The sequence below is a fragment of the Botrytis deweyae genome (assembly GCF_014898535.1).
Source record: "Botrytis deweyae strain B1 chromosome Unknown BDEW_032, whole genome shotgun sequence".
Classification (NCBI taxonomy): Eukaryota; Fungi; Ascomycota; class Leotiomycetes; order Helotiales; family Sclerotiniaceae; genus Botrytis; species Botrytis deweyae.
In genome coordinates this window covers 285,411-307,625 of record NW_024066239.1, presented here as the reverse complement: position 1 = coordinate 307,625, position 22,215 = coordinate 285,411, and the positions used below count along the sequence as shown (strand labels likewise).

The following is a 22,215-nucleotide window of genomic DNA, read 5'->3' as shown; positions in this document are numbered from 1 at the left end:
CATTTTCCGGAAACTCTCCTCGTCACCATTTCACAAATGTCCCCACCACAGTGTCTCCACTGACACCAGGAAAAATAGAATTATCAAACATGCACTAGGATATTCTTACCATATACGAAGTAGAGATTCAGCTTCTTGATGTTCAAAGTGATGTTGGGGTTTCCCCACCCCGACGAACCTCGGGGTCGAACAGTCACTCCATCTGGAGAGAAAGGGCCGAATAGCTATGGAGTCTATCTTACCCGCCGCCCGCAAAGTGTTGTTAGCGGTCGAGGAGAAGTCATGAGTGCGGAGTTTAGAGGAGTTGTAAACATTGTCTTGTTCGTTGCCGACATGTTCGTATTAGCGAGAGAAGTCTTCGATTATCGACGAGAAACTTATTGACTATCGCGCTTATTTGTCTGATGTCGTTGAAGGCCAAGAGTCCAAGCAAAGCTTGACGATATTCGCATGACGAACAGCGCCCCAGTCGACGGGTGGCTTGTAGAGCCAGCCTGACAGTTGATAGGCTAAGGCTTCGGAGCCCTATTAATCGCACTTTGGCACTATAATCCTTGCATCTAGTTTGTTCCCGTAGCCTTGGCACATGATCCAGTGGTAGAATCCTAGCCGAAACTTATCATTCTTCAGGGTGGCGCGCGCGACTCTCTAATTCAGAAATAGAAGAATGGTCTAAAATTGGGGAATTCAGAGAGGACACAACTTCTGGTCTAATGGGAATGCAAGGAATCAGGATATTCAGGAGTGGCTTGAGCTCCGGTTGTTTATTGACAAATGGCAACCCGAGCTACTGGCAACGAATCCTGGGGAGGAAGTTGGAAAAGATGAAAGAATGGGGATCTTCGTATGACATTCAGGCTTCCCCGAATCCTCCATGAGTTCTATCCATGCATTGATAACCAAAGAGTTGGGAATTAACGCGTGGCACACCTTCCCAGAGCGTCCACTTTGAAGTGGGGAGAATCTTTTGCTGAAAGACTACTCTTGAGTTTATCTGCTGTTTAGTGTTCTCGAGCCTAAGCTTGATCGGGAATCCCCGCGGGAAAGGCTTTATCCTTGAATATCCGTAGAAAGTGGGAAATACGGAGTATATATATATGAAGTTCTCTTCTTCTTTGTCTTCTTTTCACAGACTGTCTTCATTTCGTCTTCATCGGGCTCCGCCTCCCCTCATTTCACTCCTCCAATTGCGCTCTCGTTTCATTTTCACGCCGACGACAATGGCCATTATGGCAGAAAAGGGGGCTCCGAGCCAGTCGCTCGTTGCTCGACAGAATGCAGCCAAAGCTCATGGTCTCATGGGCATGCTCAAGAATCCTTATGTGTTCTTGACGTGTTTATTCGCATCATTGGGTTGTATGATGTATGGTTAGTACAAGCATTTCCATTCCTTATGACTAGCGAGCACTGGCTAACATTGGAATAACAGGTTACGACCAAGGAGTCATGTCCCCAATCCTGGTTATGGAAAACTTCGAGAACGAATTCCCAACTCTCACTTCGTCGACACTTCAAGGATGGCTCGTTGCTTCCCTTGAGCTTGGTGCCTGGCTCGGGGCTCTTTTCAACGGATACCTCGCAGATAAAATCTCAAGAAAATACAGTATGATGGTTGCCGTTCTCATTTTCACACTCGGTACTGGTCTCCAAACCGGTGCTCAGAATCCATCATACTTCTTCGCAGGTCGTATCATCGGCGGTGTGGGTATTGGTATGTTCTCCATGGTCATTCCATTATATCAAGCAGAAATTGCCCCTCCAGAACTTAGAGGATCTTTGGTGTCACTTCAACAACTTTCCATTACCATCGGAACTACCATTGCTTTCTGGCTCGACTTTGGATTCTCCTTCTCTGGTGGAAACAAGTGTAAGCCAGAGGGTATTGCAGACCCATATCTCGCTGATGGCACCTACAATGCTGCTGCAAACCATGGACACCCTTGTACCGGTCAAAACCAAATTTCCTGGAGAGTCCCATTGGCATTGCAATTGATTCCAGCATGGACCCTTTTCATTGGAATGTTCTTCTTCCCATTCTCTCCTAGATGGTTGATGTTGAAGCATCGCGAAGAAGAGGCTATTGCATCTCTCTGCAAACTCAGACGTCTTGACGCCAATGATCCATTATTGCGAGCCGAATTCCTCGAAATTAAGGCCGCTGTCATGTTCGACGAGGAAACCCAAGCGGAGCAAATTGGCGCTGGTGGAATGATGGCCCCATGGAAAGCATTATTCGTTCCTCATGTATTCAAGAGAATCTTCTTAGGATGTGCTATGATGGTGTTCCAACAGTTTACTGGTATCAACGCTGTCTTGTACTATGCCCCTCAAATTTTCGCCAGTTTTGGTTTCTCTAGCACTACCACTACTCTTCTCGCTACTGGGGTCACTGGTATCTTGCAAGTTCTCTTCACTTTACCAGCTGTTTTGTACCTTGATAAATTCGGTCGCAAGACTTTCCTGATCGCTGGTGCCATTGGTATGTGCATCTGCCACATCGTTGTCGCTGCCGTCGAAGGTGTTTACGAAGACCAATGGAACCTCAATGAAGGCCTTGCTGTTACACAAGGATGGGTCGCCATTGTGTTCATTTGGTTATTTGCGGTCAACTTCGCCTATTCTTGGGGACCTGTCACTTGGGTTCTTGCTCAAGAAATCTTCCCAGCCAGTGTCAGATCCCGTGGTGTCTCCCTTGTCGCATCTACCAACTGGATGTTCAACTTTATCATCGGCTTGACCACCAAAGACATGCTTGACTCCATGAAATATGGTACATACATCTTCTTTGCTGTATTCAGTGCCGGAGGTGGTTTCTTCATCTGGAAATTCTTCCCTGAAACAAAGGACAAGACATTGGAGGAACTCGATGTGTACTTCGGCGGTAGCATTGACAGTATTGCGGCTGCAGATAAAGCAAGAATGCAAAGTATCAACGAGAGACTTGGTCTTGCTAATGCCGAGCGACCCGAAGATATCAAGTTGAACAACGACGAGAAGATTGCTACAACTATTCACCAAGAATTGTAAACCAAAAAGTTGATGTAAGGGTCCTGGATCATACATGTGAGATCACCAGGTGGATGTCAATGATTAGCATATGTAATGAAACAATAAGACGAATTCCGATTAAAGGGAAAAATCTCCCTATATTGTGCTCAACAGTGTGTATGTCTTTCCACGCGATGTCTCCAAATGTTCTTTGGGCTATCCGCCCCGCTCTCAGCTCTCTGCCAGGAAAAGATTTCTATGCGTACGAGACTACTTCAAATGATCTTGATTCGATTGCTAGACGTAAGCCACCTCCTAAAATCAATGCAAAGAGAACGTGCCAATTCCATCTGGTGCTATTATTCCGTTTTGAACAGTCCGAATACACATGAGAGTAAGGAGAAGTCACTCTCTCGCTGCCACTTTCACAACTACCTGCGCTGGTACAAGCGAATTCCACACCTCCTGTTGGTGAATATCCCGGAAAAACAATCCGCCGTAATAAGTATACGCAACAGTTCCAACCTCATTTGCGGGAAATCCTGGTTCCTCGCCCCGAACCTCCATTGTTTCAGGATTATATTTATCCTTCTTCTCGGGTGGTATTGAATCTCCGGGTTGTGGAAAATATATCTTATAATAATCAAGTGGCTCTGCTCTCAGAATCTGACTCAACGTGAAGGCCTCTCTGCAAATTTTTAACATTAATTTCTGGGCGATCTTTACATCTCCTTTTTTTGGCACAGGTCTTAAGAAGTCTTCCCAAGCTGATGCCAAAGCAACTATCTTCCTCTCTGAATCTCTCTCTCGAATTACCTTTGCACACCTGTAGGTAAATTTTCTCCAATTATGGCAGTCAATACTTTCGAAAAGTTGATCTGCAAAGTCATTAGCAAGGACCAGCTTTACATTTGACACTATCTGGTCATCACCTTTAGAAGATTCCCGGAGCTTCCTTTCAAAAGCTGTAAATCCAGCTTCCATCTTTACACCCTCGTCTTCATCATCAAGACCGAATGCTGGCTGAAGCAATATCTCATCGCTCAAAAATTGAAAGACAGGCCTTCTGAGGCGAAAATATCGTTCAACGTCTGGTTTCGTTTCGAAAGCCCATCTCAAAGTTTTGTCTCTCCATTTCTGTTGACCGATAAGCTCCATCTTCGGCTCTTGTTTCCAATCCAGGTTGAAGTAGACGAAGTTATCCAGCATATGTAACATGTCTCTATATCTTTCTCCATACAGCGGCATTGGCCCAGCCTTCTCCACACTGTTGTGTCTGTGGACCCACCGACGCCACACATTAGGGTCCTTGTCCAGCCGTTCGACTCTTTTTCTTTGCAGTTCTTTATTTTCATTCTTGAGTTCCTCAAGTTGAGTCTCTAATTCTTGTACATTTTGAGGATTCTGATGAGCTTGTGCTTGTGCTTGATAGTCGTTACACTGAGCTTGAAGGTTCTGAACCTCGGCTTTCAATTTTTCGATATCATTTTTGGCCTGAGCAAGTTTTAATTCTGCTTGAACTTGGCCGCTTTTGTCGGGTGCACTAGCTATTTGGCGGCCGAAGACTTTAAGCTCTTCTGATATCTTCTGATAATTGCTTTCAAGGGTTTTGTATCGTTTCTGCGACTCATCCTTTTCATTTTCGGGAGCATCTGCTTCGGACTGCCGAATGATGTTCATTAGTAATGGAAAAGAAAATGCAGTATTGAAGCCACAATTCAGAGGTTACAAAATACGTCATGCATGACTGGGGTCAAACTTACTGGGACTTCACCACGTTGAGATAGCATTTTCTCAAGCTCAATTTGAATCTGCTCGAGCATCTTACCCACCAGTTCTACAGCTTGTTGAACAGTTCCTCCATCTTGAACATCTTGGCTGTCTCTGGGCGCGGGAATCTCGGGATTCATTTTGAATACTGTAATTGCACCTTCTGGAGATTGGTTGAATTATGTCTTCGTTGAGCTCACGGAGCAGATTTTGAGGACACGAGCGTTTTGATCCGACTACTTTCACTAATTTTGTCATGAAAGAGACCACCATATCATTCATTGTCAAAGAACTAGAGACTATTTCTTTGTCAGTCTCGCTAGCATGCCAACCATTCCCTTATCACAGTGCTTACTCTTTTCCGTTTTCCGTTTTCAGTGTCGGATCTTGTAAGTATCAAGTCTTTCAAAAATCTTTTTGTACATACGATGTTTGTTCGATCGATATCCATTACATCAATTATCCAATGTTGTTATGTACCTAACCGAAGGCAACCTCTCACATACCTCAGTGCTCTTTTTCTTCATTAAAATTTAATTATTGCTTTGAATTATCAGGGTTATGTTTTGAGAGAGAATGGATGAAGTTTTAAGGAAGAAAAGTATTATTTAGTATGTGTGAGGTTGTCCTCGACTGTAATGATAGTGAAAAGAGGTATGATATGACAAGCTAAAAGTCTTGGTATAAGATAGTGCACCACACACTGTACGAAGAAATTAGTCACCAATTGATGGCTCGGCCTTCACTTTGATATTTCGAGCCGTCATCAAGGCCAGATGCATCAAACAATAGTGGGGGCATGGATTTGGAGAACAATGAAAATATCAGTTCAATTTCACGCTTTGAGTGTCACTTCAAGCATCTTGAATATTCGTGCAATGATTCATCATACATCAAACAATCTGCGAATAAATTCTCAGAAACTTCAGAAGAGATTTGAATTAATTATGCTTCTTGTAAAGTTGAGAGGCGTTTTATGAGTTCATCGGCCCACTGTTGAAACCTCCAACCAAATGACAAAACAACACGCAAAGTTCCTCGTATCAACAATTTGTTCCCTTGAAAAAAATACCACTACAGTGCGAATATCTGTAATCAAAGCCTCTTTGGGTTTGAGTAGCCTCTGACTTGGAATTCAGGAATACTTCGCTTTAACACTACCCATGTTTTTGCCCTTGTACTCAAGTGAAAACATCATGATAGCGGAGTTGATTGTCACTACCAACTTGTAATGAACATCCCAGCACGGGTTTCCAAACCTGTCAGTTTTCTCCCTGAACGTCGTTGGATCCACGCTTCTCAGATCAACTTTCAGGCTACAATTTACTGCGACCGTCGGATCGGGGCGGATAGGCGCACTGTCAAGTTCACAATGTTCAAGATGTTCCCTGAATATAAGATTGTCATCCGAAATGCTGTGAATAGTTCGATAAAACGAGAAATGGATCTTCTGTGGTCGTTGGAGATTGTCTCCGCGCTGTATGTACCAAGTAATCTAGTTTTGTGAGTAGGCAATCAGAGCGAGAAGTTGTTCTGTCTTACACGTCGTGTTCTCCACTTTCCGTATTCATCCATGAACTTGGGATAGCCTTTATCTTCTATGTCATGATAGATATGACTACCTGTGACACCATAGTGCCGTGTCGCCTGTGTTGAAACTACCATGACTTTTTGCGGAAGCTGAGTCAGGACAGCACCCCTTACAGCATATCAGCAACTTTCTTCCTTGCACTTAGAGAGCTTACTTGACGATTGCGGACCAAGCATCATGCGGCTGGATAAGTTGGATAGTTGGGTGCTCTTGAACAAGTCGAGATTTGAGGTACCCCGAACAACCAAAACCGCCTACAAGTATGATTGCCTAGAAAGGGTTATTGAAAATTTCAAGAAACGTCAAGGTAGTTTATCTTTATAACCTTGATAGTTTTCGCCTTTGGATGGTTCTCCAAGAGTCTCTTGGCTATAACATCCTGCACCTGCTTGTTGACCTTGACTATGATATCTGCAATTATAGGGTCAAATATGAGTTTTAAGTCATAACTGTTAACGTATTAGCTCTGTTGATATTTGCTGACTGAAGACAGCCTCACCATTTCAAATTCCAATGATTGTTCTCAAGGCCTATCTTTTCGCCGTCTGTGAGATTTCCCATGAAAAAATTGAATATATGCTCGTCACCGGGAAGGTCACCATCGAAGCTTCGCTTGACAGAAGACTCGAATTGCACCAAGGCATCCGCGAAAACCTTAGCATTCTTGGGATCGTGAAACTGAGCTTCCCCCACCAGTTCTTTGAGGACTTCCTCAAACCTTTTGTTGAGATTCAATGAGCCTGCCATACAGCCTCAATGCGGTTCAGCCCAATGTTCATACTAGCCGAGAATAAGACTTACCAGTACCAGGTACGAGCTCTTTCAACTCTAACCTGGGATCCAATTTAACGATCTCATATGATATGAGATCCACTGTACCACCACCAGCATCGCAAATCACGATTGCATCACCGATCTAGAAGAGATGTTAGTCGGTGACCTATAAGGAAGAGTGTAGTCATACCGATAGCGACGTGTCTTTGAATTCGGTTAGCGCATATAATGCTGCTGCTTCCGGCTCTTTGACGAGAGTCACTTGATAAAGCCCCGCATTCCTAGCTGCCTGTATGAAGAATACCAGTCAGCCTACCAACGCATGTACACGGAAGATACCAACCTGCAAAGTTAAGTCTTTCGCCCTGTCTGACCAGACAGCGGGCACGGAAAGGACAAATTTCTTGTCACAATCTTGAATGTAATCCTCAGGCCAACCAGCCACGATTCTTTCCATAGCGTGTTTGTAAATGGCTCGCATAAAATCAGCTGCCACTTCAACGGCTGGCTTGCCCGAGCGATTGAGGTCGCCTCTGAAAGTCGACGCGGAAGCATAAGATGGCATTTCCTGTGTAGGATCAAGTAGTAGTTTGATTCCGTGTATCGGGTGTTCGTTATGTTTCTGAGCTCCCCAGGCGAAGCCTCCGCCATTTCTATGATAGCTTATGATCGTAGGGGTTTTCGGTTGTTTGCAGAGAAGCCCTTTGAGTTGGGTTAGAAATTTCAAAGAGAGCAGTACATCAGAAGCCTTACCTGGCCACACATCCACACTATGAACCATAGGGTTCTCACTTGGAAGAAATGCAAATGCAACGCCGCTATACGTCGTTCCAAAGTCCATTGCGATAATTATTTGCTCATCCGATTTGTAAGTGTTTTGATCTCTAGGGGGTGTCAAAGTTCCACTGGTTGGCTTATCTTGCTTTATTTTGTTGACCATGGTGACAAGTGTCGCAAGAAGGACTGCGGTACTAAGCTGTTGATATGAAGATACACAGTGTACTGCTGTTAGAAACAGAAAAGATATCATACTGCGATGAAACCTCTATTTATGGATATCATGTCTAAGATAAATTCTTTGTTAGTGTGTTGGTACATTCTGCAACTTACTAAAGTAGATTCAGCGACGAACGTAATAGAATCTTCCAAACTTCCAAATCTCACAGATTCTTTGATCATGAAATCTCTGCTCCATAACTCACTCCGTCAACGTGTGCTGGCTGGACTGGTGCAGCTTCCAGCCAAGTCTACAATTGTTAAAAAATTCGATGGCACATCTAGAAGATGGGATTCACCTTCTTGGTGCTCTGAGAATGATATGGAAGAATAGAAATGTGAGACAATGCACTCTGTTGGCCTTCTGCGCCGTGTTCTTAGCTTACAAGTAGTCTTCCACAACTCGGATTCATATCGCGTTCGCAGGAGCATATCTTTGGTACGAACTACAAACCGCAGTCACGGAACTCCGCAATTTAATACAAGGAGCTAAATACCAACTCGATGATGGAGAACATGGAATCTCAACTTCCTTTTGACGATCCATATTTGCACGTCAGACGAGAAACAGAAGAACCCACAGATTATGATGGGATCAGGAGGCGGCCTTGTTATTTTCGTCGATTGTATGATGGACTTTTCGTAAGTAAACAATCTAGCCACTGTCCCAGACCAAGATTATTAATTGTCATAGCCGAGGAAAACAGCAGGGAAGACTGTCACCTTTCACAACACCAACGACCTTACACAGCTTGCTACTGAAATCAATCTCTTGAAACAGAAAATGGATAGTCTATTTCAAGAAAGAGACCAGGCTAGAATTCAGAACCAGGCTTTCTCGCAGCAGCTTGAAAATTTCACTCGCGAAAACAATGAACTCAACACCAGATGCGAGAAGCTACAGCACGATATCAGCGTCTGCTTCAACCAGAGAAAATCTTGCGAAGCAGCTGCTGAGAAGACTCTCGAAGATCTAGACAGTACGAAAAGCTTACTTCAAGCCAAAGAGGACGAGCTTCACAAACTTGAGCATAAATACAACACAGTGGTCATGGATCAGAAATCTCAAGCTCAAAAACATCAAAATCTGTTGGAAAACTTCGAAATACAAAAGAGACAGAATCTCACCCTGAGTAACGAGCTCACAACATCCAATAATCAGAACCGTTTGACATCCAATTGTGTAGACTTGCCACAGAAGCTTGAAGCACTCGAGGAAGAAATTGAATATCATAAACAAAAAGCCATGAGATTTCGAGAAATCATTCAAAAATCAAATGCACCAATGGAGATCAACGAAATAGTTATTTGCGAAGAATTTAAATGGCTACGAGAAGAAATCCATCGCATCATTCACAGGTTCTATACAATGAGGCGAGTCCATCCAGTACGTCGAAATCCGACCTTACAGATTGCCGAAAATTATCTTTCCAATCTTTTCAGTCTTGGTCTTGAACAATTTGAATTACAAAATGCAGTGAGAGCTTTCGTGTTCGGCCACTTGGATCAATCTCTGCTGCTCAAACCTTTCTTTGGACTTGAACATATGGATGAGAGCTTGGATATGCAGCTTGGGCTGAGAAATTTCGAGACAATGCTCAATCAGGACTACCCAGGTATTTTGCGCTCACCATCCACCTTCATTCTGAATAGATATATTTTGAGTACTGAAACCTCTAGACAAACACGACGAAATCGCCGAATGGAGAACCGTAACAATGAAATGTGCGAAACTATTGCAACCCGTCGACCCAAGTCGTCTACCAAGCCCTTGCATCCGCGTCGCTAAAGAATTGATGTGGCTTTTAGACCCCTTACTAAAACACCCCCAGAATGAGACAGATCAGCTCATGGGTCGCTGGCAGACACTTTGTATGAACGCCCTCAAGTTTACCATCAAGCTGAGGTATTACAAAGATGTGTACCGCTGCGAGGTTCCTCTACCAGGAAACGTGCTTAACGATGACGAGATAGACGTACAATCTGAAGTTCGTAGGGAGGATGATTGCAAGAAGTATGCTGTGCCAAATGGCTGGACTATTGCGTACGCTCTTTCGGGTGCATTAGTCAGATACTCAGCCGAGGAGCCGGAGACAAAGGTAGTCTTAGTGAAGCCATGGGTAGTGACATATGCTCGTCCAGGCGAGAGTAAATGAATTCTTATCTGAGATTTGGAGTCTGCTGAACTGGCCTTCAATTTTCCTGGTCAGAAACAATGGTTGGCGAGGGTGGTAGGCGCATTGAAAAGGATAGGCGTTGCATTTAACATCGTGCGGTACAGACCGCTCACCTATCAAGGTCATCGAGCTCAAGGACCACTTCGTAAATTCAGAGGTTCTCTTCCGCGCAATGGGTCACCATATATTATCTATTTACCATCCTTTGTGACACGTATCTGGTGAATGAGATATGTTGGCGCGTGTTACCATGAATGTCAGCCTACTTTTGCTTCTCACAATGCCTGGTGTCCATCCCTTCACAAAAATCTTGTCAGTTCTCATGTCATGGTGTTGTGCTCGTCTCATGAACTTGGCCCAGAACGCGCTATTTTGATTAAGGCATCGAGTAGAAGCTCGCGGCATCAATGCCGGCTCACTTGATTGTTCTTTCCAGGCCGCAACATTCCACCCGTGGTGCAGTGTGATATATATTGGTTGCTGGAAGAATATCTTCATACACCGTACACAATCTTTGACTGGGCATGTTGCCAGAGTGGTTAATGGGTAAGACTTGAATGAATGATTCGGTTATCTTATGGTTTCGGCCTCGTAGGTTCAAATCCTGCACATGTCGTGAGAAACATTTTGCCATTTCTTTTGGTTCCACGACTTTGGATGATTTGAAAGAACCTTGGAAGTGCTTTCATTAATAAGTTCGTGGCTGGTAGCTGGGCAGTGATTCTGAGTGGATAGTACGTTGTGCGCAGCCCCGCAGAAAATAGCGGACTGGTGGAACTCTTAACGCCGTGATATTCACATTTTAACGCCGAAATAGGTACTGAGTGTTGGCACCACATTCATTTTGATGCGGGCGTTAAAGCATTCGAGATGTTGTCCCATTTCCACGTCATGCCTGGCTGGTGTCTTGTTTTGACGCACGTTTTTCACTGATCGAATCTCTTCAGATGGCTCAGATCGTTGCGTTTCATGCTTTCGATGAAGGTGGATAGAACTGGATTTGGATCAGCACGCAGTAGGTATTGGGCAGTCAGTGTTTATGTCTTTTCTCTTTTTCCCTTAGAGCAGAAGTGTCGGTTCAAACGTCAGGATTCTGTCGGCTGGTGTCGTGGGTAAGTTGATGGCTGCAGGAAGTTCGGAGTGATGCATCACACGTTCATCGTCTTGTGGATGTTGTTGAGCGACCGCATGTGGAATAAGGATAATCAGCCGGGGAGATTATTCGTTGTCCTAAAAAGTGCCCAAACCTTTGAGCTCAGCGAAGGTTACATTGATGTATAGCAATGCGACGAGCCACTTAAACATAATGCCTGACATTGCTGTCGAATCCATGTCTTTATCGTGATGTTCCATGGTTCGGTGGAAGTCGACGTATTGAGGCGACAGCAAGCACACTAGCTATGACGAACATGTACAGGACAATGAGGTAAATTCATGCCTTCGTTCAATGTCGAGTAGACTTTGGTTGAGATGCAAGATCTTACCTTATATCTTGACCGCAAACGACAACAAGATTAGAGAAAGGAAAGATAGAGGAGAAATATATAATCATGTATAGCAATAGAGATTGTTTTGTGATGAGTGTAGGTAGCTTTTGATTGAGTAAATATAACATAAAATTTTAATGAATTTAATTAATTTAATTAAGTCGTCGTCGTTGTGTATTCAATTATTCAACATTTGCAATGGGTGGTGAGGTGATGAATTATCAAACATGATAGGCATTCCTGATAGCGTTGAGGTTGAGGAAATCGGATCTCGCGAACTTTAATTTCCAAACATTCCAAACAAAACAACCTCAACCTACAAATCATCCCACCACCCGTCAACCCTCAACCCTCAACCCGTCAACCTTACCACGATCTCTCAACGTCGCACTCTTCCTCGACGATAACCCGTATCCCTTTTCAAAACATCATCATCATGGCCGATACCGAAATGGATGTCGATGCGCCTTCATCACCACAAGAGCAACGAAATGACACCAAGAATGCCTCGATGACAACTCATTCAAATGCGACAGCGGTACGATCTATCGAAGGCTGGATCATCATCGTCACCAATGTACATGAAGAAGCTAGTGAGGAGGACTTGAATGACAAATTCGCAGACTTTGGAGAGATCAAGAATCTTCATTTGAACCTCGACAGAAGAACTGGATACGTCAAGGTGAGCTCAAACAATTACGTCTTTTGCATGGAAGCTCTCGGATCAATTTAGCATTCTCGCCTTGGGGATTTGTAAGACAATTTCGGACAGCTAACACAGAATGTCTGCAACTAGGGCTACGCATTGATCGAATACCCAACATTGGACGAGGCAAGGGCCGCTATTGACGGTGCGCATAATACCAAGTTGCTGGAACAGACTGTTGAGGTGGACTTTGCATTTGTTAGACCGCCACCAGGAGGAAAGGGTAGAGGAGGTCGGGCACCTGCCAAAGGTAGAGCCAGAAGCCGATCACGTAGTCCCAGTGGTAGAGAAGGGGGCGATTGAACGAGTGCAGGTGACGATATTGTGCCACATGAATGGTAGATACATGAATGATTTCTAATCATCAAAGTACATTCTTGAGGAGCGGTGGAAGAAATCTGGGGAAAATTACAAGGAATATGGAGGAAATTTAGAAAAGCTCCCTAGGTACTATGTACTCCTCCTTTAAAAGCCGATGTGTTTTCATGGGAAAGACATGTCGGCGTATATTCAAATCATTACGGTTGTAAGTGCATCTAATCGCCTTGGAATTCGGGGCAGAACATGTCACTAATCTATATTTAGTATGGAGATACCAATGAGATACCAAGATGAATTACCATTGAATTTCCTCTGTAATCTATTTCACTCTAACGAGTCTGAGCCCCACGAGAATTTGATCGTTACATCTCCGAAGTTTTCATCCAACTGTTGGACATCGCCGAGACGTAACACTTGTCTACTCCAAAGCGTTCTTGTATAAAAAGAGTTGTCTTTGCAGAAAGTTAGAGGACCCTACTCACATTTCTCCAAGAACCTAGTGGACCCTACATTCAGAAAGAAAAAAAAGACTCTATTCCGATTTGGAGAACCTTGTACGGTGGGCTGACATAGAATGATGTGAGCGAGCTTTCCCCCTGGCACCACATTATTTTGACATTTACCAACGATTTTGCTTCTTCCACAGACAAGGCTTTATCCGGGAATCCCACCATACCCTTGACAACCTTTCCTTCTAGAGATCCTGGAATCCCAGAGGGTCATGCAAGCATATCTGTCGATCTAACAACACTCTCCGACAGCATCTAACAACACTTGGACCACTACTATATAAGTATCCTGTATCACCAGACCTTTGAATCCTCATACCACTCCATCTTGTACACTTTACATATTTACACCGCTACACGCAAAGAAGACCATTGAAAATATCTTCCACATTTATATATCTACTACTTTCGGTTGCACCATTATATATTGTCTGTTAATCCAAACAACTCTTTATCCCTCCCTCACCTTGGTGAATCAACGTCACAATGGCTCGTACATTTTTAGATACTCTCCCAAGAGAGATTCGCGATCAAATATACGGATATGTTCTATCATCCCACTCCAGAAGTGTGTATCTATCCGAAAGCGTGGTCAATGACCCCGATTACCCTCAAGAAGAATATTCAGCAGCTGGAAAGCCCCCATATACCATCCGCTCCAAATCTCACGGCGAAACCATACGCCTCTCCTTTTTACGAACCTGTCGTCAAATTTACCATGAAGCTAAAGTTGTCTTCTGGGAGCAGAACTCACTCATTCTCGATGGTATTCTTCCTCGAACATACATCGATCACCCTATACTCGGCAGACTGCCAGGTTCGATAGCCTCGATGGCTACCTCGGTCGAACTCAAGATAGATATATTAGGTCGTTCAGCTTTCCGTAGGAAGTCTGAATTATCCGAAGACAGTCCTTCGCTTGTTCCATTCGAATACCAATTGAAGGATCTAGCACGATGGCCAAACCTAAAGAGAATAAAACTACATATGAGTCTCGGGGAAGACCCATGGGGTAATTACGACGGGTATGGGCACAGTGGTTTTGCAAGACTACTCTACTGGAGACTTAGAGGCGGATCAAACGATCATTGGCATAACTTGGTCCGATCAAACATTAAAGCGTTGGAAGAAGCGGGCGGAAAGAATGGTTACCTGTCTCACGTCAAGAAGGAATTGGATATCAACACAGGCTGCGCACTTCCTAACGGTAATGGCTTCCCTCAAAGAATGCTAAAGGTGTCTACTGGATCTCCTGGAGAAGTTCTACAAGAATTAAGTGAGGCATGGTTTGGTACTCTATCAGTTGATGGTAGATTATCTTATCTGGAGGGTGAAGAGAAAGAAGATATGTTTGTTCAACAGCCAGCACCACGTCTACCTATGCTCGATCATTTCTTCTTCTTCAAATACGACATTGATCGCTGGGTGGACGGACAATCAGGTGTAAGGTTATGGGGCAAAGCAAAACAAATTTGGCCAGCAGGAGATGAGGGTAAACAGGCAAGAAGAGGAGCTTGGGAGGATTCAGGGAGAATGGGTTGTTCTTTTGATGTTATGCGCGAGATTCACTGGCCTTGGAAACAAATGTCACCGCCTGACTTTATTCCGTAAACTTTGGGTTTGAGTCCTTTCTCAATTGTTACATGTATTACGAGTTTTCTTATCCCTGTATCACTTATTATGAAGTATATCCTCAGCTAGGCGTTGTGGAAATTTGCCTTTAAAATCTTTACAAATACATAATTTACACATATATCTACCTCTTCAATGCAATGTATTCATGTGCTGTCGACTTCGAATATGATCTTTTTAATCTCTCCAATTTTTTCTTTGTTTAAAACCTAGCCACGGTATCGTTGCCGGTTACTATTACGACTGGCGACCCCCATCCACCAGCACAAACACGCAAACAGACAATCTACGTACATACATAGCAGCTGCAGTCAGCGCTATCGAATGCGGGGTAAGGGAATTGGGACAAGTGATACAATGGTGCCTGTCGGAAAGACTGGGCTTACTTGCCACTTTGAAGTCAAAGACCAATGAGTGAGGAGAGCCAAGAAGAGATTCGGTGGTGGTGGAAACAAAGCTGCAGCATGCTGGACCCGAGTCAACCTCGTGAGAGATTGCGGGGCGTGGGTACTGAGATGATAGGAGGATAGTCTATCGGATGCTTGTCTTGAGTATGGGTTGAGTGTTTTTGATATGTTTTTGAAAGGGGATGAGTGATAGGTTGGGGATGTGTTATAACTTCTGGGAAAGGATAGGGGTAGGCATTTTTGCAGTTGCATATGCGGATGCGGACTAGGTATCTGATGATAAGGCTAAAACGAAAGCGAGGGATCCGAGAGCAAAAGCGTGGGATATTATGAGATGAGATCTAGACAGGTAGAGGCGTCGGCCAGAAGATGAGTTGGGATTTAATTCGCTTGTCGAGTAGTATTTTCACATGTCCTCTCTTTCGAATGCGGATCTGGGGGTGGCGAAATATTATTATTGGGAATTGGTGTCACCTGTTATGCTGTGCATGTGTTTTGATTGTTACTTGACAGCAATATCTCAAATTGGATTGCTAATTTAAATTCTGAAGGCGTTTTAAGAAATTGAGCTGAATCACCTGCCACGATCAAACACTCGGGGGGAGCGCAACCATTCACGTGCACCTCAGTCCTCGCTTGAAAATCCGTGCTTGATTTCATCCATCACTCGGCACCCCCAACAAAACTTCCCCGGCGAACACCCCCAACATCCCGCGTGCAAAATTCTTCAACGGAACATTTATACTCTGCCCCCATAATACTTTTTCGATCCGAATTGAGTTTTTTGAGAATCGTACCGATCGTACGAATTGCGAATTTGTGATTTGATCATCGGCCCGGAAAATCGTTTTCCAAAGGGGCTTATCGGACCCGAGTTGCGGGTTCGGCGGGTGGTGCTACGAGTGTGGGATCTTCAGCTGGGTTGGATGGAAAGGCTTGGTAGGATGGATTTGGATGTGCACAGTATACTCTGGATACTTACCCCTTGGAATTCTGAGGTGGAAGAAGTTCATTGGGAGATGGAAATGGAAGAGCAGTCTCTCCACCCACACCAGTTCGTCCAGCACTCTTAGTATCGTACCCTCCATGCATACGGAGAGTATGTTTGCGTCTCCGCTTCATCCTTCATCCTAGTATCTCCAACGCCTATCTATCTCGCCTTATGATGTGGGCATTGGGAAGGGGAGTAGCGTGAACTCGGTGTAACTAGGTTGAAGGGTCTTGCTGTGTACCGGTTCACCGAAATAATAGGCTGTGTGTTGTAGGCAGAAGCTGGTAAGGGAGGATCAAATGCTGTCAGAAATAGCCTATGGTTGTACTACATTTGATGGTAACGGTTCTGGAACACGGGGGTCATGATTTTGAAGACGGCGAGATAGGGTATTGAAGATGGATGGACTAGACTGGGTGTCGCGGTCTCACCGTTGCTTTCTTTTGGCTGACCTGTTGAGATTGACGATATTGATAGAAATCGGAATTATCCGAAGCTCGGGGCGCGATGTTGATCTTGTTGAGTGCCATGGCTGTAGGGCTTTGATGGAGAACATCAGCTATCTAGATTCTAATTGAGCCTCACGGAACAATGTCTACGGTTGCTTCCCGAAATCAGTTGTTCTTATGTCAGCGTAGTTCATCACCTCTTTGAGTCTATGCGCCGAGATGGTTGTGTGGAGCTTCTTTTTCAAGCACTGCAGAGAGAGTGGATATGTGTACTTGCAATGTGGATACAAGTTACAACTGTGCATACTGAGTGGGAAGATTCTTTTGAACGATCATCGATGATTCAACGATGATGATGACTCAGAGATAAAAGATCCAAGACGCAAGATGACATCGAGCTACCACCACCATCGAACCTTACAGCCACGATCGAACTTTGTCAGGAATGCGCTTGTCGCAAATGCATAATCGCGATCTGATATCTTAAAAATGACCTCATATTACTTCTACAAATCCTCTTGAAACACATCTAGATCGTGATACACTCTATTCTCTCAAGACCAGATCGTTGATCCTTTGCATGAATAAAACCTCCCCACTCAATCTTAACTATTCTTCTGCGCATCCACCACGAAACCGGCAGATCTTGTCGCAACCATTGCCGCAGGAGCCATCGTATGATGACTCACAATCTTACGGAAAACACTTGCATCTGCAATTCTCACACCTTTCACCCCATGGACACGCAATTCGTTATCTACCACCCCAGGAGCATTTTCATCGGCTTTCAGAACCCATGCGACATGTCGATGAATAGTGGAACGTATTTCGTACTCTGTGACGTAAGAACTTATCCATTATTTCATGATTTCCATTCTCGACATCGAGATCTTGGGACTCGGATGAGAAGGTGACGGGACGGAGGAGAGGAAATCCGGCAGAGAGCATGGTTTTGCCGAAGGCAAGGGCGAGATGGACGGCGCGTCGGGCGAGGATCATATCGCTTGGATTGGAAAAGATGCCGAAATCGACGGCGGGAAAGGCATGCGCGGGTGAGGATCTAAGTCGTACGCTGCCGCGAGATAGGGAATTGCAGATTACAGCGAGGGTGCAAAAGATTCCCATTTTGGAAAATGTCGATTGGTGTTCTTTCATATCTTCCATGGCGCTTACGGCGAGTGGTACTAATTCGATATCCGGGACTAGATTTTGGGATTTTGAGGGATGAAGAGGAGATGTTTCTGTGGGAATAGCTTCGATATTCTGGGGTGAGGAATCTTTGATGTGTGGTCCGCTGGCATCTTTATTGAGAGATTAAGATCGGATGAAGAAACTGAGTGTTTGAGATGGTAAACTCATGATACCGGTTCCAAAGAGAAGATATTCGACGAATTCGAGAATGGCTTTTAAGGGGGATACGGCGACTTGGAAGATGGATTTTGAAATTGGGATTTCCCATGCCACAGGGATACTTGGACGATCGTTCTGAGGGTTATGGTTAATAATGGTGAGTCTTTTGTCCTGGGGATGTTGAGAGTACATACGAAATTGGAACCCACCTCGGGTAGGTCGTGGATGACTTTGATATTGTGTTCTTCGAGATGTTGACGAGGACCAATGCCGCTGAAGATATCAACGTTAGATCAGAATCCATTACTTAGGCTTTGAGACAAAATCCTAGCTCACCTCAACATCAACACTTGCGGCGAACCTAGCGCACCAGAGCAAATAATTACTTTTTTTTTTTTTACCTTGGCCTCGAAAGTCTTCGTAGATGTTGGATCAGTGCTTCCAAAGACAACTTTATTCGCACGAGGAATTCCATTGTCGTCTGAAAATTAAATTCGATTTACAGTAGTGTTAGTACACATGGTCAAATGGTTTTCTCGCTCAAGAGCAATTTCTCTCGGAAGAAAAGAATGGAAAGTGGAATTTCGTTTTCTATCTTCAGTAACTGTACTGTATATCATAGCTAATCCATCGACCGATACATCTTCCACATTAGTATCTGGAATTCGAGAGAATCCCATTTTTTCAGCTGCATCAGTAGACCTATCATGATAGATATAGTTAGCAAGTTACTCTCCCAGGCAAAACAAGAATATGTTTCTCACACTCTCAAACATCTCCATCCCCACTCCTCATACCCAAAAGATTTCATAACCCACTGTCCCTGCGTTCCCCTCCCGCGCTCTTTCGTCTCCTCAATATCTTCTCCTACAACTTTTTCCATTCTCTAAAAATAAGGCTTTACATCTTTTCATCCCCATCCTTCACATCCCATCGCCTTCCATCCCTCGTAATCTCCTTTTGTTCCACGAGTATATACTTCATTATTAACTCTACTACCCACCTAGTACTTCGGCTCGGAAAACTAAAGATTCCCGATCATTATAGTATTTCATAGGAGAACAAACCCAGGATTTAGCGTCTGGGGAGGGGTCATAGATATTAGAGGAAAGAAGCGGGATACGAGAGATAGGTATCATTTGCAGGACCACGTTCGAGGAGGAGAATCTTATGGGTACTGGAGCTGCTGAGATGGGAAGCGAGAACGCACCCGGAGGTTCCGCCTGTGGGGAATGAAGTTAAAGGTGGGAGTTAGGGGGGCGAGGAGAGAAAGGAGAGGAGAGGAGAGGAAAACATACCTCCGATTATTATGTAGGCTTATTCTTTCTCATTTGCATATTCCGGGGCTTTTTCAGGATGGTTGGGAGAGAATGGCCAGGGCATGTTGACTCTGAGGGAGGGTTATTTTAGATGGTTGTGATGGGATTGTTTAGATTAGATGGTGTGAATGAGGGGTTGGACTTTGAGATGGAATGGGAGTTTAGAAGAACATGGGGGATTCGAATTGGGGGTGTTGGCTGACGCTTGGTTGGTAACATGTTATCCCAAGTTGTTGTTTTGGAAATACAGTCAGCAATTATTGGGTCTATTGATTTGTGGTATTGTTGTTGTTGTTGTTGTTGTTGTTGTTGTTGTTGTTGTTGTTGTTGTTGTTGTTGTTGTTGTTGTATGTGTGCATTCACTTGAATTTGTATGGTTTATTCGTATTTGTGCGAATTTATGTATAGGTATGCGGTGATATTATAGTGGTTTAGATGTGATGTGGCAGTAGGTAGTGAGCAAACTCGGAGTGCTGGAGGGTATTGAGTTTTCCAAACTAGGGGAAAATGGCTTTTCTAACCTTCAGATATAGATTTACAATCTGTATTCTTCTTCGGATTATTGAAAACAGATTCTTATATGGAGAATGGAATGCCAGCTAGAGATGGATACCATAATGTTTTCCGAGAAGAAATGAGTCCCAAAATTTTAGACCCGAAAAGTCGTCCGGAGGTTAAAAGTTGTATTAACGATTTCAACTATTGAAACATGGCTATATATACACCAAATCAATGCGAAACCACATCGACGAAAGCGGTAACTTGGCCGAGTGGTTATGGCGCCAGTTTCAGGCTGACCTGATTCATCTATCTTACTGGTTCGAAAGAGCGAGGGTTCGAATCCCTCAGTTATCACATTTTCGCATTCGTTTTGAAGTTTTCATTTTGGACGTTCAGGTAGACCTCAGACAAGACAGTTTTGGAGGTTTACATTTTGCCCGTGTATTAAAAAGTATGCGGTGCGCCTGTGCGCTTATCGTTTTGGGTCCGAGCTCTCACTAGCATAAGTGGTGGGGTCGAGATTGCCCCTCTTCCGCCCCTCCTTCCTCATTTGTTTCTTCAACCTTTACACACACACCAACAAGACTTTTTATTTTACCAAAGGTAAATGAATTATTAATCTTCTGGATTCAAACAACTCCGATCTTTCTACAAACAACCAAGAAAGAGTGAATTGACTGATCTTATCTTGAAGAAAATGGCTACCAGAACCTGTCTTCGATCGACAATCAAAAAAAGTCATGCTGTCGACACTGGGCTTTTTCCAATGCTTCAATTATTTGGTTTTCCCGAGGATGACCATCGTTGAGACGAGATAGCTCGAGGGGACTGGAGAAGCATGAGAGTTGGCAACACACGCTCTCGGTATTGCTAATATATATATATATATATACATACGATAACATCGATATGGCCGACAAAGACATTACATCAGTAATATTGGGAATCAAAGGAGATAACGCCCAGGCAGTATAACCGTACGCCCTAAATATGAGGCAAACAAAGAGAAGGGCATCCTCATTGACGAGACATTAAGATGGAGTGATGTGGAGTTCTATGTGTAACCGGGCAATCGAGGCAAGTCCATTTCTCTATATTGGAGACATGTGTAGTACTGCCACTAATGCAATTCTTTTAGGTCTTGCTGTGCGAATATTTTTCTGGTTTGTCAAAGGATATCGCGATCCATATGGAAAATCGAGATTTGATCCTGAGAGAACTTTTATATTCTTATTAATCAAAACAACTCGATATCATTTGGATGCTACCTTTGTGCTAACCGACTTTTAGCTTTTCAACACAGGCTCTTTAAATACAAATTCTTAATGATTAAATCACTACACCTTTGCAAAATATTTATATATCACAGATTGATGCTGTAAATATCAATCCAGTTTTACTACAAACAACCAAGAGTGATTATCTTTTCGAAAATGTTGTTATAAAGAGTCTGCATTGAACCCACGATTACAATCAACGCTCTCAGCTCTAGGGTTTTTTCATCACTTCACTATGTTTTCCTTCCAGAGGACGGCTATCATCGAGACTAAACAACTCGAGGGGACCAAAGAGGCACAGGAATTGGCCACCCAGGATAATCATGGCAAGAGACCCCAGCATATCCAGAAAATTATCGACCAGGCCGACGATGCAATGAACCTGACACCATCGGGAGAACGGTTGATCGATATGGTGAGACACCTCGAAGTGGATGAAGATCCAACCCAAGAAATAGATGTTACGGAACAAGAGATTGAAAGTGATCCAAGAGAGATGCCCGAAGCCTAGAAAGGTCTGCCCGATAATATAATCATTCAGCCTGAGGAGCCGGAAAACGAATGGGAGAGATCCCAACTCAAAGATCGGATCTCCCAGTTATCCACTTTCATAAAGGCTGGAGAAGGCACCATATACTTACCAGGGAAGAAACTACAGACGAGTCAGACCGAGACCGAGACCGAAGCCACAGTATTTGAAAATTGTCACAAATAATTCTGGATCGAGCCACCGGTGCCACCTATGTCTGTTAGACGATACAGCTACTGTGGAGAAGAAGGAGAAATCCTGGCGTCTCCGTGAGCTTGATATCCACTTGAGCACAGACTATCATAGTCGACTGAGTTTCTTGAAAAGAACTGTTGCCAAAGAATTGAGGCTACAGGGGAGTGGGAAGTTGAGTCGTCCAAATTGTGAAATGACGAACGAAGGCGACGAGGAAGAAACTGAACCACCGCAGTTCGCTACGCC

At 43.9% G+C, this 22,215-nt stretch overlaps 11 protein-coding genes across 11 annotated transcripts; 6 read left to right on the top strand and 5 right to left on the bottom strand.

Moving 5' to 3' along the window:
• Window positions 1-1,220: 1,220 nt before the first annotated feature.
• On the top strand, window positions 1,221-3,027 carry EAE98_010004 (uncharacterized protein; the record flags this gene model as incomplete). Its single annotated transcript, XM_038957625.1, has 2 exons — window positions 1,221-1,368; window positions 1,430-3,027. 2 exons carry the CDS (start codon window positions 1,221-1,223, stop codon window positions 3,025-3,027), a joined length of 1,746 nt encoding a protein of 581 aa, XP_038806088.1.
• A 155-nt stretch (window positions 3,028-3,182) lies between these two features.
• Window positions 3,183-3,380, top strand: EAE98_010003 (uncharacterized protein; the record flags this gene model as incomplete). Its single annotated transcript, XM_038957624.1, has 1 exon — window positions 3,183-3,380. One exon carries the CDS (start codon window positions 3,183-3,185, stop codon window positions 3,378-3,380), a length of 198 nt encoding a protein of 65 aa, XP_038806087.1.
• Window positions 3,381-3,393: 13 nt separating this feature from the next.
• On the bottom strand, window positions 3,394-4,898 carry EAE98_010002 (uncharacterized protein; the record flags this gene model as incomplete). Its single annotated transcript, XM_038957623.1, has 2 exons — window positions 3,394-4,650; window positions 4,752-4,898. 2 exons carry the CDS (start codon window positions 4,896-4,898, stop codon window positions 3,394-3,396), a joined length of 1,404 nt encoding a protein of 467 aa, XP_038806086.1.
• Window positions 4,899-5,893: 995 nt separating this feature from the next.
• Window positions 5,894-8,063, bottom strand: EAE98_010001 (uncharacterized protein; the record flags this gene model as incomplete). The annotated part of the gene is made up of 9 exons (XM_038957622.1): window positions 5,894-6,253; window positions 6,301-6,457; window positions 6,504-6,619; window positions 6,675-6,798; window positions 6,849-7,101; window positions 7,151-7,265; window positions 7,314-7,412; window positions 7,467-7,825; window positions 7,877-8,063. 9 exons carry the CDS (start codon window positions 8,061-8,063, stop codon window positions 5,894-5,896), a joined length of 1,770 nt encoding a protein of 589 aa, XP_038806085.1.
• Window positions 8,064-8,635: 572 nt separating this feature from the next.
• Window positions 8,636-10,275, top strand: EAE98_010000 (uncharacterized protein; the record flags this gene model as incomplete). Its single annotated transcript, XM_038957621.1, has 3 exons — window positions 8,636-8,761; window positions 8,814-9,735; window positions 9,800-10,275. 3 exons carry the CDS (start codon window positions 8,636-8,638, stop codon window positions 10,273-10,275), a joined length of 1,524 nt encoding a protein of 507 aa, XP_038806084.1.
• A 596-nt stretch (window positions 10,276-10,871) lies between these two features.
• On the bottom strand, window positions 10,872-11,445 carry EAE98_009999 (uncharacterized protein; the record flags this gene model as incomplete). Its single annotated transcript, XM_038957620.1, has 3 exons — window positions 10,872-11,116; window positions 11,214-11,290; window positions 11,381-11,445. 3 exons carry the CDS (start codon window positions 11,443-11,445, stop codon window positions 10,872-10,874), a joined length of 387 nt encoding a protein of 128 aa, XP_038806083.1.
• Window positions 11,446-12,219: 774 nt separating this feature from the next.
• Window positions 12,220-12,792, top strand: EAE98_009998 (uncharacterized protein; the record flags this gene model as incomplete). Its single annotated transcript, XM_038957619.1, has 2 exons — window positions 12,220-12,465; window positions 12,580-12,792. 2 exons carry the CDS (start codon window positions 12,220-12,222, stop codon window positions 12,790-12,792), a joined length of 459 nt encoding a protein of 152 aa, XP_038806082.1.
• A 1,013-nt stretch (window positions 12,793-13,805) lies between these two features.
• Window positions 13,806-14,930, top strand: EAE98_009997 (uncharacterized protein; the record flags this gene model as incomplete). Its single annotated transcript, XM_038957618.1, has 1 exon — window positions 13,806-14,930. The coding sequence occupies one exon, from the start codon at window positions 13,806-13,808 to the stop codon at window positions 14,928-14,930; it is 1,125 nt and encodes a 374-aa protein (XP_038806081.1).
• Window positions 14,931-16,219: 1,289 nt separating this feature from the next.
• On the bottom strand, window positions 16,220-16,450 carry EAE98_009996 (uncharacterized protein; the record flags this gene model as incomplete). The annotated part of the gene is given in 2 exon segments (XM_038957617.1): window positions 16,220-16,328; window positions 16,341-16,450. The coding sequence occupies 2 exon segments, from the start codon at window positions 16,448-16,450 to the stop codon at window positions 16,220-16,222; spliced, it is 219 nt and encodes a 72-aa protein (XP_038806080.1).
• Window positions 16,451-17,403: 953 nt separating this feature from the next.
• Window positions 17,404-19,031, bottom strand: EAE98_009995 (uncharacterized protein; the record flags this gene model as incomplete). The annotated part of the gene is made up of 7 exons (XM_038957616.1): window positions 17,404-17,631; window positions 17,681-18,099; window positions 18,163-18,319; window positions 18,343-18,421; window positions 18,485-18,629; window positions 18,666-18,850; window positions 18,913-19,031. The coding sequence occupies 7 exons, from the start codon at window positions 19,029-19,031 to the stop codon at window positions 17,404-17,406; spliced, it is 1,332 nt and encodes a 443-aa protein (XP_038806079.1).
• A 2,449-nt stretch (window positions 19,032-21,480) lies between these two features.
• EAE98_009994 (uncharacterized protein) lies at window positions 21,481-21,756 on the top strand (the record flags this gene model as incomplete). The annotated part of the gene is made up of 1 exon (XM_038957615.1): window positions 21,481-21,756. One exon carries the CDS (start codon window positions 21,481-21,483, stop codon window positions 21,754-21,756), a length of 276 nt encoding a protein of 91 aa, XP_038806078.1.
• Window positions 21,757-22,215: the final 459 nt, after the last annotated feature.